Here is a 15,197-nt window from a genome sequence, read left to right as displayed (position 1 = left end):
TTTTTAATCAAAAGGTAGCATAAATTATAATTAAGGCGTAACGTACCAATTAAGAGACCACTAATTGGAAAACCCACAAAGTTAATAAAAGATAGCATAAATTATTATTATTTTTCGAATCAAAAGTAGCATAAATTATAACTAAGGCGTAACGTACTAATTAAGAGGACACTAATTGATAATTGGTAAACCCACAAAGCCCCAACTACCCCCACTATTCAACATCTCTTTAATTCCACGTACACATGATTTTTGTTATTGAGAGAAGACTGAGAACTTACCTCCTAGTGTAATAATAATTTAACGACACATAAACATGTAAAAAAAAGAGTAAAAATATAAATGAAATATTAATGAGACAGATACATATATATTTATAAATTAACATTAGCATCAAATAATAATAAATACAGTCTAAAATGGCAATGATTGTTTGTGTTTCAAAATAGAAGAAAAATTGCAGATCAAAGTTAATAAAAGGTAGCATAAATTATAATTAAGTGTGCTTAGATGGCATGTAATGACTTCTCTCATGTGGGAAGTCATAAGATCGAGTCTCATTGGAGGTGTTGCTGACTCTTTGTGACTTATTAAGTCTACAATGTAATAGAGTCAGTAATGAGACTGGTACATATATATTTATAAATCAATATTAGCATCAAGTAATAATAAATACAGTCCAAAATGGAAATGATTGTTTGTGTTTCAAAATAGAAGAAAAATTTCGGATCAATGTTAATAAAAGGTAGCATAAGATATTTTTATTTTTTTGAATCAAAAGGGAGCATAAATTATAATTAAGGCGTAACGTACCAATTAAGAGACCAATAATTGGTAACTAGTAAACCCACAAAGCCCCACCTACCCCCACTAATCAACATCTCTTTAATTTCACATACACTTGATTTTTGTTGTTGAGAGAAGGCTGAAAACTTCTCTCCCAATGTAATAATTTAACAACACATAAACATGTAAAAAAAAAATAAAAAAAATAAATGAAATATTAATGAGATCCAATGACCTATTAAAGACCTTGTTTGTATTTCAAAATAGAAGAACAATTAAAGATCGAAGTTAATACGGTTCAAAAAAAAAAAAAGATCGAAGTTAATAAAAGGCAACATAAATTATTTTTTATTGTTTTTAATGAAAAGGTAGCATAAATTATAATTAAGGCATAACGTACCAATTAAGAGGCCACTAATTGATAACGAGTAAATCTACAAAGTCTCAACTACCCCACGATTCAAGATCTCTTTAATTCCACATACACATGTTTGTTTTGTGGAATGATTCCCAAAGTCAACATTGCCTTTTGTTTTCTTGTATGTGTTTTAGAGCCTTGAAAATGCAAACCAAGCGCATCATTGTGTACTTGATTAAACCACGTTTTTCCATTCTGTAAAGTGTACCATCAAAATTAGGTGTGTCATCTCTTTTTTACCCCCTTCTTTTTAAACATATCAAATTTTTTTTTACAATGATAGGAAGTGCTTGTTGTTATGAAAAAAAAAAAAAAATAGTATTAGCCGTATAGGCACTACTGGAAATTCTGAAATTTCCGACCACCTGAAAGTGATCTTAAATCAAGTTGAAAGTCTTGTTCCGACCATTTTTGGTATCCGGAAAAACCTTTGTTGCTATTTCCGACCACTTTTTGCACTTTTTGGTATCAACTTAATTTAAGATCATTTTCAGGTGGTCGGAAATTTCAGAATTTCCAGTAGTGAGGCTTAGTTCACTAGTTCACTAAATAGTATTTGAGGGAAGAAAATATGATTTGAACATCTGTAGCGATAGTGTAATTAATATTATTAAAGTAAAAATTTTAGATATGATAAATTACTGAATAGAATTATGGTAATATATTTAATTAAAAGCTAAATGAAATCAAACTTATTTCTTATATTACTCCAATATATAATGTCTACACACATTATTACTATTAAAGGATATATAAGAAAATATATTGTGTATGCATGTGCATGGTAATAATAATGAGAAAAGATAACATAAGTTATAACGGTGTATAGTACAACTCTTATAACATAATGTATAAAAAAAATTAATAGAAAAAACGGACATAAATCAGGAATATAACTTTTATTGAGACATATGTGTGTGTGTGTGTGTGTGTGTGTGTGTGTGTGTGTGTGTGTGTGTCACAGATCCTTATTTGTGAGACGAGTCATATTATTATAGACTAGTTTTTTTACGCGCATTGCGCGATTGGGATAATGCCCAATGCTTTTTTTAAATAAGTACTTTAAAGTATATTAAGACATGATTATATTGAAATTGTTCATGCATAGATAATTGAAGGTTGAATTTGCGTATTTAAATAGGTAATTCTTCTCCCAAAGGTTGAGTCCCCAACCCCAAGCCCCCCCCCCCCCCCCCCCCCACACACACACACACTCCGACCCGACAGAGCATTGTGGGAAGTTGTAAATCATGGTGACTCAATGGTTTAGTAGACAGGGCCAAATGCTGATACGCACAAGGAATCTGCCCACTTTGGACATAATTCCCGCACTGCCGCCGCCGAGGTTCAAACCTTCGTCTCTTCTCCCAAATACTACCCCACTAAACCATTGAGCTAAGTCCGTGCGGGTTAAATAGGTAATTCTAAGTTTACAAATGCAAGATAATATAGTCAAGATTGATTATAATTGTCAATAAAATAATTGTATAGGTATCGTTGAAACCAAATACGGGACATAAGGGAGAACAAATAAAAATTAGGACATAAAATGTTAAATATATACTAATATTGTTTGAGGAGATTCCGACATTAGGATTTGTGGTTAAGTTCTATTAAGACTTTAATATTAGAATTAGATTAATGGTGTAGTTATAATTCTATATTAGACTTTAATATTAGAATTAGACTAACGATGAGTTAACGAAAAAGTTAAATGGATAATCATATAATTAAGGATAAATTAGAAAATCTTAAAAGAAAAAATTAAAACCTGAACAATATGAACCATTCATTTGATTTAATAATTTGGCGGTCATTTTTTCTACCCAATGTTAATAATTAAATAAATTCGCTGGCCAAATCCGCTAGTATAATCCGCTAACGTTAACCGCTAACTGCTGATTGTCAAATAAGGACATTGCGAGGTAGTTCTCACTTCAATTTGTTGTGTGATTTGAATACTCTCGTTGTCACAAAATCTCTCAAGTAGTTAATATGGTTGACTTTATTAATTATATTTTTTTAATTTTTTCATGGTATTAATAAAATACTTGGTAAATAAATATATATAGCATTATTTTGTATTATAACTTTGATATTTAATTAGAAAAATAGTGCACAAAAAAGATAATAGATAATGTAGTGAATATAATCAATTGATGAATTTGAATGTAAAAAATTTTACATTTGAGAAAAATAAAGACAATATAACTAATGAAAATATTTCTTTTAATTAATTTATTGATAATTAATAAATTTTTTTTCACTGAATAAAGACATTGTAAGGATAATGTAGCGAATATAATCAATTAATAAATTTGAATATAAAGAATTTTTATATTGAAGAAAAAATAAAGACAATATAACTAATAAAATTATTTCTCTTATTTTTTTTTTTTTGAAAGTTACTGGCTCTATTACATTGTAGTATCTGTTCATATACTTTCTCAACCTACTGAAACACAAAGAACCAATAACGCCTCCACTGAGGCTTGAACTCATAATCTTCCAAATGGAAGTCCAACCCGGATACCATTAGACCACATAGTCCTGGTAAATTATTTCTCTTATTTAATTGATTGATAATGAATAATTTTTTTTTTTTTGGAATAAAGGCATTGTGGACACATAATTCTAAATTAAAGAAATGCATATGTATTATTTTTTGTTGTAACTACTAAATTATTATTTATATGATTTAATAAGAGTAAAATAGAGTACTAATTATGCCAACTTTGATTGGGATGAGGTTCGAACCTAAGACCTTTTTTTATTGAAATCAATGAGTAAGTTAACGGTGAACTAATGACAATTCTTAAAATTTTAACGAAATTAGTAACGGTGTGTGGGTATTTTAGGAAATTTTAGTGTAAAATTTAAATCTGATCAATCTTTTAATTAATCTGAGCCATTCATTTGATTAAAATCTGTGACCGCCATTTTTTCTACCCATTATAGGCCTAACTCTTTTGGGCTCTTATTAATATAGTAGATAGATATGTAATACTTATGCTGAAAAATATAATACTAATTAGAAATAAAATGTTTGTTACTTATACGAAAAATATAATGCTTTAGAGGAAAAAATAATATTTGTAAATCAAAATGTAATTTTTAAAGTTGAATAGTTACTTATGAGAGAAGATGTAATACTAGATAAATTGATTAATTGTTACTTAATTATGAGAGAATGTATAATATTTATGCGAAAAATGTGATACTTTTTGATGAAAAATATAATACTTTTAAATAAAAAAAAAGTAATATTAAGAGTTGAAAATTACTTCCAAAAAAAAGAGTTGAAAAATTATTTATAATGAAAACTATAATACTCATGTGAAAAAATAGGGGTGGACATTTCAGTTTGGGTTATCCGAATTAATCCGAAATCAAACCGAACAATTAGGCTTTGGTTTATTATAAAAAATCGATTGGAAATTGATCCGAAATCAAACCGAACAATTAGGTTTTGGTTTATTATAAAAAATCGATTGGTATATATATATATATATATATATATATATATATATATATATATATATATATATATATATATATATATATATACTAGTTTTTATACGTGCATTGCGCGATTGGGATAATGCCCAATGTTTTTTTTTTTTAAATAAGTACTTTAAAGTATATCAATGCAAGATTATATTGGAATTGTTCATGCGTGAATGTTAAATTTGCGTATTTAAATAGGCAATTCTAAGTTTACAAATTCAAGATAATATAGTCAAGATTGATTATAATTGTCAATAAAATAATTGTGTAGGTATGGTTGAAACCAAATACGGGACATAAGGAAGAGCAAATAAAAATTAGGGCATAAAATATTAAATATATACTAATATTGAAGAGCTAACTGCTCATTGCCAAATAAGGACATTGCGAGATAGTTTCCCACTTCAATTTGTTGTGTGATTTGAATACACTTTTTGTCAATAAATATCCCAAGTAGTTAATATGATTGGCTTAATTATATTTTGTATTTTTTATATATTTTTTTAAAACAATTATTATTATTATTATTATTATTATTATTATTATTTTATATATATATATATATATATATATATATATATATATATATATATATATATATATATATATATATATATATATATATATATATACCGTTAGGTCATTTTACATGTTAATCTAAACAGCTAATTTTTTCAAATATGTTTTTACCAACCATTGATATAATTCGCTGGTCAAATTTGCTAATATAATACGCTAACGCTAACCGCTAATAGATGATTGTCAAACAAGGACATTGCGAGGTAGTTCTCACTTCAATTTGTTGTGTGATTAGAATACTCTCTTTGTCAACAAATCCCTCAAGTAGTTAATATGATTGACTTTATTAATTATATTTTTTTTAATTTTTTCATGGTATTAATAAAATACTTGGTAAATAAATATATAGCATTATTTTGTATTATAACTTTGAATTTGATTAAAAATAGTGCACAAAAAAGATAATAGACAATGTAGTGAATATAATTAATTGATGAATTTGAATGTAAAGAATTTTTACATTGGAGAAATATAAAGACAATATAACTAATAAAATTATTTCTCTTATTTAATTTATTGATAATGAATAATTTTTTTTTTAATAAAGACATTGTAGGGATAATGTAGCGAATATAATCAATTGATGAATTTGAATGTAAAGAATTTTTATATTGGAGAAAAATAAATACAATATAACTAATGAAATTATTTCTCTTATTTAATTTATTGATAATGAATAATTTTTTTTTTGAATAATGACATTGTAGACACATAATTCTAAATTAAAGAAATGCATATGTATTATTTTTTGTTGTAGCTTCTAAATTATTATTTAATTTAATTTAATAAGAGTAAAATAGAGTACTAATTATGCCAACTTTGATTGGGATGGGGTTCGAACCTAAGACCTTTCTTATTAAAATCAATGAGTAAGTTAACGGTGAACTAAGGGTGTGTTTGGAAACCTGGAAAATGAGTTCTGGAAATCATTTTCCAAGTTTTCAGTGTTTGGATGTGCCTGGAAAATCAAGTCAACGGAAATCATTTTCCGTTGACTTTGGAAAATAGGCTTGTTTTGGAGGAAAATGACTTCCCCTTTTTTTGGGGGGAAGTCATTTTCCAACTTTTACACCAACATCACACCACCACCAACATCATCAACACCATACCACCATCACCACCACTATTGTCGCCGCCACCACCACTATACCCCCGCCACCATCACACCACCACCACTACCACCACCAACACCGCAACCACCACCACCACCACCACCGCTGCCACCACCACCACCACCATACCACCGCCACCATCGCCGCCACCACCACCACTGTACCACCGCAACCACCGCCACCATACCACCGCACCACTGTCGCCGCCACCACCACCATACCACCGCAACCACCGTCGTCGCCGCCACCACCACCACCATACCACTGCAACCACCGTCGCCGCTACCACCGCCACCACCACAACCACCATCGCCGCCACCACTACCACTATACCACCGCCACCGCCACCGCCATCACCACCATACCACCGCCACCACCACCACACCACCTCCATCACACCGCCACTGCCACCGCCACCGCTGCCACCACCACCACCATACCACCGCAACCACCGCAACCACCGCCGCCACCACCACCACCATACCACCGCAACCACCGCCGCCACCACCACCACCATACCACCGCAACCACCGTCGCCGCCACCACCACCACCACCACCGCAACCACATGACCACTGCCACCACTGTCATACTACCACCACCATCACACCAACACCAATACCGCCGCCGCCGCCACTACCACCATACTACCGCAACCACCGTCGCCGCTGCCACCACCATACCACCGCAACCAACGCCACCACCATCACACCGCCGCCGCCGCCACCACCACGACCATACCACCGCAACCACCACCGTCACCACCACCACCATACCACCGCCACCACACCACCACACCACCGCCACCACACCACCACCGTCATACCACCACCACCAATTATTATTATTATTATTATTATTATTATTATTATTATTATTATTATTATTATTATTATTATTATTATTATTATATAACGAATAACACCACTACCACTACACCACCACCACCATCATAATATTTTTGATATATTATTAGTTTTTTTTTTTTTGAAAAATTTAGCTATTTTTTATTATATTTAAAATTAATATTATATTATTATATATTATTATACATGTTGTAATATTCTAAATAAAATAATTAAAATGTTTAATTATACAATTCTACTCATTTTCCAGAAAATAAACCAAACACAGAAAAACAGTTTTCCATAATGCAACCAAACACTGGAAAGGAAAATGTTTTCCGGAAAATGACTCATTTTCCAGAAAACATTTTCCATAAGTCATTTTCCTGCTTTTCAAACGGACCCTAACAGAAATTAACGGAAAAGATAATATTTAACGAAAAAGTTAACCGATAACAATATTCATTAAGGATAAATTAGGAAATCCTAAGGAAAAATTAAAATCTGATCAATCTGAGCCATTCATTTGATTAAAAATTTTGACCGCCATTTTTTCTACCAATTATAGGTCTAACTCTCTTGAGCTCTTATTAGTATAGTACAATATATATATATATATATATATATATATATATATATATATATATATATATATAATCATTCGGTTTTATATTTACAAATTTACCCAATTGTATATACTAAATTTCCATTTCTCTAACCCAATTTTTCACAGTTGTTCTTTGTTCTCAATTTTTTTTTTTTTTTTTTTTTTGCGAGTTTGTGACGTTGTTGCATTGTTGGATGGCAGGCATAGGTGATGAAGTCAGTTCAATTTCGACTTATTTTATATTGAGAAATTAAAATTATGTATCGTGGACTTGTTTATATTTTCAAATTTAAATTATTAGTAAAAATAAATAAATAATTATGTGCGCAAGAGGGCTATGGACTGTTTGAGCTATCAAACCGAAACCAATCAAATCCAAGGCGAAATCGAACTGTTTCAAATCGAACCGAAACTAAACTGAACTAAAATTTGAAACTGAATGATTTCATTTTTTTTTTTAAATAAAAAAATCGAAACCAATCCAAACTGAAAATTGAAACGTCATCCTTACAAAATATAGGGTGTGTTTGGTTCGCACATAGGAATCGGAATCGGAATGGGTATCAAATATTTGGTAATGGTAATGAGTTTTGGTGAAAGTATTTAACATGTTTGGTAGTAGGGTTGAATGAGAATAGTTACTAATAGTAGTGCTTGAGAATGAAACCCTTATTTTATTTGGGTATGAGTTTTTCAATTGATGAGGTATTTGAAACCCATAGTAGTATTATAAAAACCTATCAACCAAACAACAACATTCACTTTTATATCCAATCCTATGGACAAAATCCACCAACTAAACATACCTATAATACTTATCAAAAAGCCGACCTCATGGTTTCATAAGAGAAATTGTGGTATATGTATAATTTTAATTTTATTAGAACCGACGGACATTTACATAAAAAAGGAACCTAAAACCTCACAAAACACCTGTTCCCAGCTTCCTGCCAGCCACGCTTTTCTTAGGAAAAATCTGGATTCAACTCAACCTCCAACGTCTCTCTTTCTCTATATATCTCTGTGTGTGTGTATATATATATATTCATTCATGTATGTTTACACTATTAAAAAAATATAAGGCATTATCATTTTTACCTCTTCTGTGAAGACTTACTAAACATATTCGCAGAATCTTCTCCCCAATTTCAATCAATTATTATTCTCTCTCTGCTTCTTCCAACAACTTGCTAAAAAGTGAGAAACTAAACAAAAAATTTTCTTTTTTTCTGCCCATAAGACACAGAGAAGTATGTGTATTCAAGACTCAGAGCAAGTCGGTGAGGGGATGGAAAATCTTGATATTTCTGAAACTGAAGAGAATTCCAAGAATTGGGCTTCTTCCCACCCTCCAGCTGAAACTACAACTACCCAGATTCAGACTTCCAGCGTTTCTGCTAAGAGAAATTCATTTCCGGTAGGTATTATTTGAATATTAAAAAAAAAATTGTATTCGATCTGTAGACATATTTCGAATTGTTTAATGTTTATTTCAATATTTGAGGTTGTTATTGTTGTTGCTGATGCTGTTTGCACATCTTAGGGTGTCTGTCTGTGTGTTTCTTGATTTGATGTTCTTGTCAATTTTGGAGTAGGAAGTTGTTTTAAATTTTTCTTCATTAAATTTTTGAAGATCATTTTATTTTATAGTTCTTGTTTCTGGCAGAAATTTTGACCTATGTGTTCTCTGGAGGTCAATTTTCCTGATCTAAAGATGATTTGCATATAGAAGGCTAATTCTCCACTGGAATTATCATAAACAAACTCAAAAAAATAAAAAAACATTTCAAATGGTAGTAGTTGGAATACTTTGTGGTTCTTCAATTATTGATACTGAGCCAATAAAGCTATTCTTTTTTGTTTATATGAAAATATTAATTGTTTGTTTGATGACAGAAAATTGTAATCCAGTTATGATATTTGTAGAGTATTATTAGTGGCTTTTCATCTTTATGAGAACTAATTATAGAGTTTTGACTTGTAATTTTCAAGAAATTTTTTGGGCCTGGATAGGAAAGTTTTTGTTGGATTCTTGTTTTCAAGTTAGATGGTGAAACCATAATTGACATGTTACTGTTGTAGCTATGGCCAAAATTGGAAAACACCTCTGTACTGCTTTCTCCATTTCGAGAAAACTGAACTTCAATTAGACAATCTCGTGTCACTTTCCTGCAATAAGTGATGTAATCAATTGGCGATTTTCTTTTTGTCCTTTGTTTTCGATTGGTTAGAACCTCGAGTCGTTTAGAGTAGCAATGGTCTGTTTGTTTGTTGAACGCTCTGCGAACAAGACTGCCCATCTCATTGTTAGGGAAGCCTTATCTTTGTCAGATCGTATGGAATGGTCCTCCGACCATTCCTTCCCTTCGCTTTGTCATGTACTTGATATTGATTTATTTGTAATGTTTGTAATTCTTGATGTTATTCTAATTTTTGTTTACATTTTCTCGTTTTTCATTCCCAGCTGGACAGCATTTGTGAGGACACAGCTATTGTCGATGGAATGCAGATAATTATGAATAATTTCCTACCTGCCTTAAGGTCAGGAGAGTGGTCAGATATTGGAGGTCGTCATGATATGGAGGATACTCACATCTGTATTACCGACCTAGCTAAAAGTTTTGGTAATGGAATACTCGGCGAGGAAGCTGTCTCCTTCTATGGAGTAAGTTCTTTAACTTACTATACCATCGTCTTCCCTGACGTTGCCCTCCTTTCACTAATGCTACCCAGTTTTGAGACTTTGGATTTATTTAGCTTAACTTTTCAAACTATCATCCCATTCGTTGTAAAGAATGTGACCGATTTTTATTGACCTAACTTTATGTTAAGAATGTGTCTCTGCTAGTCTGCTTGCCCGCACGGGTAGCTCAGTTGGTTCTTGGGTGGTAAATTGTGGGCAAGGACGCAAGATTGAGCCTTGGCAGTACCAGTGTGGGAGTCGGGCACTGGTCCTCCCACTTAATAGGCCACTGAGTCACCGTGATTTACCACCTCCACAGATCCTGTTGGGTTAGCATGTGGGGCCCCCGGGGCGAGGGATTTCGCCTTTTGTGGGCAAGAATGTGTGTGCTTATTATGAATAAATGAATTTGTCAGTAATGGTGACTAGACATTTCTAGATGGGGGTATTTATTGCATTCTACCTTAGGTAAATACAACTATTCAGTTGAATGTCCAATAATGGATGAATTTGCTTTTATTGAAGCGGGTAGTTGACTGGTTAAGTATATTTAAAGTCAGTCTTGTTTTGGATTTGGTTTGCAAATGTCCATTTCAACTTATCAGTTCCATTTATTATCTCTCTTGAAACAAAAGATCATCTGCTTAACATTTTTCAGTTTATGATCATTTGAAGAACTATTTGGTCTTTGTTGCCATATACAACTCCGAAATGGGATAAGTAATATGTTTATGAACTTTCCCCCTATGGGAACTTCTAATAATTTTTTCTAGTTTTTACTAGTAAAATTATAAGCTGATTATGCGGCGGATTTGTTTAACCATTCGATTTATGGTGACGTGCCTGACGAGACAAGTTCTACTGACAGGTCTTTGATGGGCACGGTGGGAAGGGCGCATCACATTTCGTACGTGATCACTTGCCGAGGATTATTGTCGAGGATGCTGATTTTCCGTTGGCGCTTGAAAAGGTCGTCACAAGGTCGTTCATGGAGACCGATGCTGCCTTTGCGAAGTCGTGTTCTCTGGACTCCGCCTTATCCTCTGGCACGACAGCGCTCACTGCAATGATATTTGGAAGGTATAGTACATTACTGCGCTTAAACACACCTTTTAAAACCAGATTGGTTGGCGTGAGTGGCCGTGCACTCTTGTCCCTTAAGAGATGTCGGGAGTTTGAACCCCCTCTCGTATGGAAAAACCAATTTGGCCAGTACTTTGCCTCTTATTTGGGCCGGCCCGGTGCGAACGGGGATTAGTCTGAGTGTAGTACGGGCTTTAAAGGTGCCTCCTACAGTTAGGGTCTGCTCATGACATCTCGTGGCCTGACCAAAAACAAACACACCTTTTATTCTTTTTGAATTTGTATTCACGGGATATGTCATTTCTTACAGATCATTGCTCGTGGCAAATGCTGGGGATTGCAGGGCTGTGCTATCTAGACGTGGACTGGCGATAGAAATGTCGAAGGATCATAGGCCGTGCTGTTCTAACGAAAGGACACGGATTGAGTCCCTAGGCGGATTCGTAGACGATGGGTACTTGAATGGGCAGTTGGGCGTGACCCGGGCTTTAGGCGACTGGCATATCAAAGGACTAAAGGAGGGCGACAACAGTGGGCCGTTAAGCGCTGAGCCTGAACTAAAACTGATAACACTAACGAAAGAGGACGAGTTCTTGATAATCGGGAGCGATGGGATATGGGATGTTTTCAGGAGCCAAAACGCGGTGGACTTTGCGAGGAGGAGATTGCAGGAGCACAATAACGTGAAACTATGCTGCAAGGAGATAGTGGACGAGGCAAAAAAGCGCGGGGCAATAGACAACTTGACGGCAGTTATAGTGTGTTTTCACCCCGAACCGCCCCCTCCAATCGGCACTGTCCCAAGAACAAGGGTCCGGAGGAGTATCTCTGCAGAAGGGTTGCAGAATCTCAGAAGTTTTCTTGAAGGATAATAAAACTAAAACTGCACCCTTTATTGATTCAAAAATTTAATTTTTTTTTTGACAGGCTATATATGAGAATTGAAAATTATTGCAGAAGACTATTCTGAGGATATCAACAGAAAGACAAAAGGAATTGAAGAGACCAAACTGGATTTATTTGCAGTGTACAATAATTTTTCTATTACAACAATGATAATGACGACAAGTGATATTCTTGTGGAACCTTGACACCTTGTACATATGTCACAGATTATGTTTTGTATTATGTAAACTGTAAAGAATCCATTTTATTACTATTTCTGTATGTCTCACGTCTATGCTTCATCTGAACTAATAGTTGGATTGCATATATATATTGGAGCCATATTAAGTTAAAGCATGTGCTCAATCTCCTAAGCATACTTGGATTGCATATATATATATATATATTATATTATATGGTCGACAAGAACAATGCTGATGTAGCTGATACTTAGATTGCACATTTATGTTTATATGCTTAACAAGAACAACAATGCGGATTTTTTACGTGTTAGAAACTCGAAACTTAAAAGGGTACCATATACATACATTATTATGATAACAAAGAGGATTTAGTAGGATACATCATACATTAAAGCAAACAAATTAAGAGACTTCGAAATTTCACTCAAATCCCTAAGCATTTTCCCTACGGACCTCTTCTTCTTCCTCTGGTATGAAGGCATTTTGGAGTTTGAAAAATTTGCGGATCTCCTCTGGTGTCTTCCCCTTGATCATATCAGCAACAATTAGACAGGTAAGATCGAGCAAGCTCTTGATGTTGAGGAAATTAGCAGCCAGGATGAGATCAAACAGCGTTTCCTGGTCAACTTTGAAGAAATCAGCATCGAAGGCCTTGAGATCGTCGGAATCAATGGTCCCCTTCGCGGCGGCCTCGACGTGGCGTTTGCAGTACTCTATAACCATGCCCAAGATCTTGCTAGTTACCTCGGGGACGGGGATGGTGATGGTGGTGTCATCGTTGTCCACAATCATGTACTTGAGCATCTGCGACTCGAGCGCCACCGCCTCCTCCACCTGGAAGATCTCCCCGTCGGAACTCTTCAAAATGATCGTCTTTGAGGAAGACATCGGAATTTCGTAAGATGAAATTTGGGGAAAACCCAAGGGAATGTAAAGCAAAAAGACGATACAATCTATTATTCTCTTCTCTTGATTTGGTGAATTGAGTTTCTTCAGAGGACTGAGTCAAGACTCAAGACCATGACACGCCTAATCTGACAACTTTTTAAGAGGAGAGGACGATGTGTCCAAAGTTCATTGGTGGTTAAAAAACAAAAGAGTTTTAGAGCGGTGGAGGGTTATTTTGTGGTTTTTGAGGAGTTTTTATAAATGTGATTAGGAAAGATTATAAAAGAGAGAAAATAAAATTGATTAAAAAAAGAGAGGATGTTAGCACGCTTGACGTGCCCAACGATCACGTGCAGTGTACACGCCCGCTGAGGCACTTGTGACCATCACGCATAGCGCGAGAGGCTGGGAGCTTTCTTCCGTGGGGCCCATATTTCTGCAAATAACTCCACTCTTACATAAGGTTGATTGTTTAACCAAGTCAAACAATTAATAGTGGTCAAATAAATTAATATTAACTAATAAGCTAACTATTTTACAAATCAGGGTCAAAATGAAAAGACCAAACTGGATTTATTTGCAATGTACAATAATAAATTGTCTACTACTACATATGTCACAGATTTTGTTTTGTATTGTGTAAACTATAAAGCATCCATTTTTTTTGTCAGATCATGAGGTGCCCTAAGCATGTTCTAACTGGGCAAAGTGCTAGCCAGATTGATTTTTCCATACAAGAAGGATTTAAATTCCCGACTTCTCTTAAGGGATGACCACTCACGGCAACCAAACTAGTTAAAACATCAATTTTATTACCAAATAGTTGATACGGCTTCCATTGGGGAGGGGGGGGGGGTATGGTGGAGGATGAATTTTTTTTTTTTTTTTTTTTTTTGAGCAAAGAAACAAAACCATTCATTAAAACAAATGCGCAATACAATGAGGCGGGTGGTCATTCCACACACCGAGGACAGATAACGAAACAGTCGCCCTTGCCAACGCGTGGGCTACATGGTTCCCTGACCTACGAACATGACGAACGCGAACGTTCCCCATATCCCTAGCAATGGATTGACATTGCTTTACAATTAATCCAACATATGACAAATCTAATAACTGGGAATTAAAACTCGTGCAAAAGGATTGGCAATCGGACTCGATTAAAACCTCCTGGATGGACCTGCTCTTAAGCCACAGTAGCATTTCTCTCACCGCCAACGACTCTGCCAAATACGGAATTGGCTCACAAGAAAGGTTAGCACTGCATGCAGCAACGAATTGTCCGGCATAGTCACGAATGACTGCTCCGTAGCCTACAACATTCTCCGCCATAGCCGCATCCACGTTGCAGTGTAACACGAACTCCGATCGTCCCGTCGAAAATTGAGCAGGATGCGTAAGATGCCTGCTGTTGCGAGAACTTGGCTTGACATAAACCTCAGTCCAAAGCGTGACCAGATCCTTAGCGTCGTTTCGAAGCTTCGAAAGGGGCCATACAGTGTCGTTCCAGACCCTCTCGTTCCTCGCAAGCCAAATGACCCATAGACATGCAGCTATATTTAACGCATGGGTAGGCGTACTTCGCAGATTAGCTTCCACCAT

At 34.6% G+C, this 15,197-nt stretch overlaps 3 protein-coding genes across 3 annotated transcripts; 1 reads left to right on the top strand and 2 right to left on the bottom strand.

The window, feature by feature from the left end:
- The first annotated feature begins 8,753 nt into the window (after positions 1-8,753).
- LOC109174875 (probable protein phosphatase 2C 27) lies at positions 8,754-12,776 on the top strand. The gene is made up of 4 exons (XM_019324114.1): positions 8,754-9,270; positions 10,318-10,518; positions 11,405-11,616; positions 11,930-12,776. The coding sequence occupies exons 1-4, from the start codon at positions 9,106-9,108 to the stop codon at positions 12,489-12,491; spliced, it is 1,140 nt and encodes a 379-aa protein (XP_019179659.1). The 5' UTR covers positions 8,754-9,105; the 3' UTR covers positions 12,492-12,776.
- A 243-nt stretch (positions 12,777-13,019) lies between these two features.
- Positions 13,020-13,774, bottom strand: LOC109174877 (SKP1-like protein 1A). The gene has a single exon (XM_019324116.1). The coding sequence runs from the start codon at positions 13,593-13,595 to the stop codon at positions 13,140-13,142; it is 456 nt and encodes a 151-aa protein (XP_019179661.1). The 5' UTR covers positions 13,596-13,774; the 3' UTR covers positions 13,020-13,139.
- A 739-nt stretch (positions 13,775-14,513) lies between these two features.
- LOC109174819 lies at positions 14,514-15,197 on the bottom strand. Its single transcript, XM_019324055.1, has one exon. It carries the CDS (start codon positions 15,195-15,197, stop codon positions 14,514-14,516), a length of 684 nt encoding a protein of 227 aa, XP_019179600.1.

Source organism: Ipomoea nil, unplaced genomic scaffold (assembly GCF_001879475.1).
Source record: "Ipomoea nil cultivar Tokyo-kokei standard unplaced genomic scaffold, Asagao_1.1 scaffold0666, whole genome shotgun sequence".
Classification (NCBI taxonomy): domain Eukaryota; kingdom Viridiplantae; phylum Streptophyta; class Magnoliopsida; order Solanales; family Convolvulaceae; genus Ipomoea; species Ipomoea nil.
Note: the sequence above shows the minus strand (reverse complement) of the source record. Positions and strands in the feature narration are given on the sequence as shown.

Bases quoted from the DNA above. Each gene is read 5' to 3' on its own strand.
- LOC109174875 (XM_019324114.1), top strand. From the start codon at position 9,106: ATGTGTATTCAAGACTCAGAGCAAGTCGGTGAGGGGATGGAAAATCTT. The intron at 9,271-10,317 runs GTAGGTATTATT...TTTCATTCCCAG, and splicing joins CTAAGAGAAATTCATTTCCG to CTGGACAGCATTTGTGAGGA. The intron at 10,519-11,404 runs GTAAGTTCTTTA...TTCTACTGACAG, and splicing joins AAGCTGTCTCCTTCTATGGA to GTCTTTGATGGGCACGGTGG.
- LOC109174877 (XM_019324116.1), bottom strand. From the start codon at position 13,595: ATGTCTTCCTCAAAGACGATCATTTTGAAGAGTTCCGACGGGGAGATC.
- LOC109174819 (XM_019324055.1), bottom strand. From the start codon at position 15,197: ATGGTGGAAGCTAATCTGCGAAGTACGCCTACCCATGCGTTAAATATA.